Source organism: Trachymyrmex septentrionalis, unplaced genomic scaffold (assembly GCF_001594115.1).
Source record: "Trachymyrmex septentrionalis isolate Tsep2-gDNA-1 unplaced genomic scaffold, Tsep1.0 scaffold165, whole genome shotgun sequence".
Lineage (NCBI taxonomy): Eukaryota > Metazoa > Arthropoda > Insecta > Hymenoptera > Formicidae > Trachymyrmex > Trachymyrmex septentrionalis.
In genome coordinates, this window is record NW_017304811.1 from 458,480 (window position 1) to 462,066 (window position 3,587).

General features: G+C 28.9%; 1 protein-coding gene across 11 annotated transcripts in view; it reads right to left on the reverse strand.

Moving 5' to 3' along the window:
* LOC108746300 (neurobeachin) overlaps positions 1 to 3,587 on the reverse strand; it is a 105,427-nt gene that overhangs the window by 19,530 nt on the left and 82,310 nt on the right. For all 11 annotated transcript variants that reach the window (XM_018482990.1, XM_018482985.1, XM_018482989.1 and 8 more), the window contains one exon: positions 2,133 to 2,235. In XM_018482990.1, the coding sequence (XP_018338492.1) occupies positions 2,133 to 2,235 (103 nt within the window). The remainder of the gene's footprint in view (positions 1 to 2,132; positions 2,236 to 3,587) is intronic.

The window sequence follows — 3,587 nt, forward strand, 5'->3', positions numbered from 1 at the left end:
AATAATTTTGTTAGATTATATTAAAAATAATTTTGTAGAAAACTTAAGCATGATCAGCAACGCTGCAAAAAGTTTTGACATTCCATCAGCTTAAGTATTCTATATATAATTATTATAATACTTTCTCACCAAAGTTATTTTCAAATATGTATCTAGCTAAAATTTTTAGACTTCAGCAAAACTATTCTTTTCATATATAGTATAGGACTTTATGTATAGTAAAATTAATATAAAATAACATATACAAAGTACGATTGTCACGTAAATAAATTATGCATGCGATCAGGATTCTATTTTAAAAGTAAATTCTATTCGTGTTAGCTATGGAGTAAAGTAATATTTATGGCAAGATCGGCAGATATAAATTAATATATAACTGATATGCTAAAAAAACCTCCTAATTATTATCGACTTAGATAGGTTTTAATAAATAAAGATACAAACACACGTGAAAGTTTTATGGACATTATTCTTATTTCTTGATATTTCTACCGCTACGTAAAATATTTTTTTTTTTGTGAATATATGTAATTATTTATCCTGTGCTAATTAAAGTTGTATTGTAGTGATTGAGAATATTAGCGTGAGAGATAGCTATTAAAGTAATTATTTATGACAGCATGTCAACAGTCATAATTTTTTACTCAACTTCGACTATTTTGCGAAACGGACACATAAATCAATTTCCGGAGAATCGAACCTCTTTTTAAATTGTTACACATAATAATGAATAATTCATGTCAAATTCATATTATGGAAACATATAGAATGCTTTATATTCATCATATAAAATTTTTATAAAAAATATTTTTAGTAAATAAAAAAAATCAACATTTTCAACATATAAATTTTTAATACTGAATTATAAAATGACTTCAATTAAAAAATGACGATTAAATCTAAACTCATTAAATCAATTTATTTAAAATTAATTGGACAGTAATTGTAATACTTCTTCGAAATGTTAAATAATGCGACGTGCTAATTAAACAACTTGACTAAAGAACTTTTCTCTTTCAATGAATATGTTTTCCGATATGTCACGACGGATTCGCGTTTTATATACTGACGAATTATTTCGGTCAGCCAGGAATTTTCTCTCTCAAATCAGTCGGAGAGAGAACGTCAGAGTTCGCTGTCGTATATTTATGGCCGATGTATCCTTCTCGCCGGCTATCTCGTATATAGGAACGTTCTAATGGATGGGTCGAAGCGCGGATACGCGAACCTCTGTTCTTGCCGCCAACTCCTGCCGACTTATGGGAGACTTCGTATCCTGCGAGAATCTCTCTTCGGTGCTTACGACATCACAATACGAGAAAGACATGGGACTTCGTGCAGGGACGAATTTTACATCCTTGCTGTCTTTCTTACGCGCTCGCTCATATTGCCATACTTTTTTATTCTTTTAAATACCATAAATACTTATTTTGTTAAGGGACGCATGAAAAGAGAGAAAATAAAATAACATAAATAATACAATATATAATTGTTAGTAATAGATATAAACTAATAAAAATTTCACTATTGTTTATACAAAGTTTCACTTTTTAATGTATCTTCAATCTATAATTCAGTAACATCTACATATAATAATAAAATAATAAAAAGAAATGAATAATATCTCATTTCTTATAAAAAAATAATAATTAAATAAAAAATATTATATCGAATAAAAACATCTTTTTGAGATATGATACAGATAATAAAACAAATTAATAATTAAAATGTTACAAAAAGACACACTCGTGTATAGATATGGTCTTTAAGGTTATCACTTACACGTATTAATGTCATAATCTAAATTTTTTATCTCTTTCAAGAATCAACTTGATGACAAATTATTTAAAAAATATTTTTTATCTCATTTTTTTCCAGTTTGATTCACTGATAATGACTAATTATAACATGTTCTCATTCTTATTCATTATGCTTCTATAGTCGAAATAAATACTGGAAATGGTAAGTATCTGTAGAAAGAAACGCTTCGGATCCATCCCTGGCTTGCTTTACCGAAAGGGACAAAGAAACGAGGGAATGCGACGAGCATGTTTGAAAGTAGATTCCGAGATCCTTAGATCTTTCCGTGGAACGACAGAAGCGCTTCCTTCCTCCAGGCAGTTATCGCTTACCTAGTTTGGGGTATCCCGTACTTGATGCCAACGCCGACTCGCGGTAGCGCCTTGATCATCTTTTTCACCGTCGCCTGGTCCGAGAACGCAAACAGGATCGAAGCTGTGGACAAAAAGGTGTTAAAGTGTGAATTATTAGCGAGAGAGTCCGGTTTCGAGAACATGTCGACGTCAATCATTCGGACGATGAACAAAAAGGAGAGAGATAAAATTTCTTTCTTATTTCAGAAACTATCTTCAATTTGATACATGTATTTATGTATAAAAATATTGATAAGAGTTATAGTTTAATGAAGACATTATGACAAAGATAAAGCGGTACTATTATCTTTAGATGCCGCGCAAAAAGTATTACTACTTAATCATGCGATTATGCTAATATTATTAAGATATCAGATTGCGAAATTATTAAGTATACAATTTATTATACAATGGCTAGACTTGTAATAAATTTTGTAGATCTTAAAATCGATTAGCTCGTTCGTGGAATGATAGAAAGCGCAAGAAAACCCAATCGTTCGAAGTGCGTTCGCGACGCTCCCCCTGAGAGTTCAAAGGGTAGCGTGCGAGAAGATGGTTACCATAAATACTTCCTAGTAATTTACCGAACTATCTGTACACGAAAGCAAATCTTAATTAAGAAAGAAGAAAAATTCGATCGTATAGGTTTTACTTCAATACGTATACAAATAAAATATAACTGAATATTTACTTTAGAGCCGATTTTTTTCTTTTTCTTTAAATAGTCGGTATATTCTCATAATTACAATAAACATACACAGTTGAATAATTTATGTTAACTTTAATATATTTTATATGTCCCAAATGATTCACTCAAATTTTTGTATCAATTTAACACAAGATGAATATATTAGTTAAATAACATAAATATTAAAAAATTAATACAAAAAATATTAATAGCTCTGATATAATTTGTAAACAAGTTATGAAAGCATATTTCTTCATAAAAATTTATAATATGATAAATTAACACATTATTTTTATGTTAATTATTCACTTATTCATGTATTATTTTAATATTAAGAAATATTGAATATAAATTTAATGTTCAAATAATAGATATGTTTATTATTGCTGCACTTTCTGAACTAGTACACACAGTGCAATAAATTGAAGTGAAACATACGTTTATTTCGTTTATCGGTTCAGAGTGCAGCAATAAAAAACAGACTTAATATAATCACATTATATTAAATTTACACTTGGATAAGTTAAAAATTCAATATAATAATTTTAACAAGAACTGGTTTTAAACAGAATGTTTTTTACTGTGTATGAATATCTTCCCAAGTAATGTAAATCGACATTCTTCTTCATCAGTTCACCTTCTGTAACATACTCTTATTAAGCATACGTATTTATTACGCATACAATAACATATAGTCTGTACAGCTGTTTCACGTTTTTCTTTGGATTCATGCTGGTACGAGCATA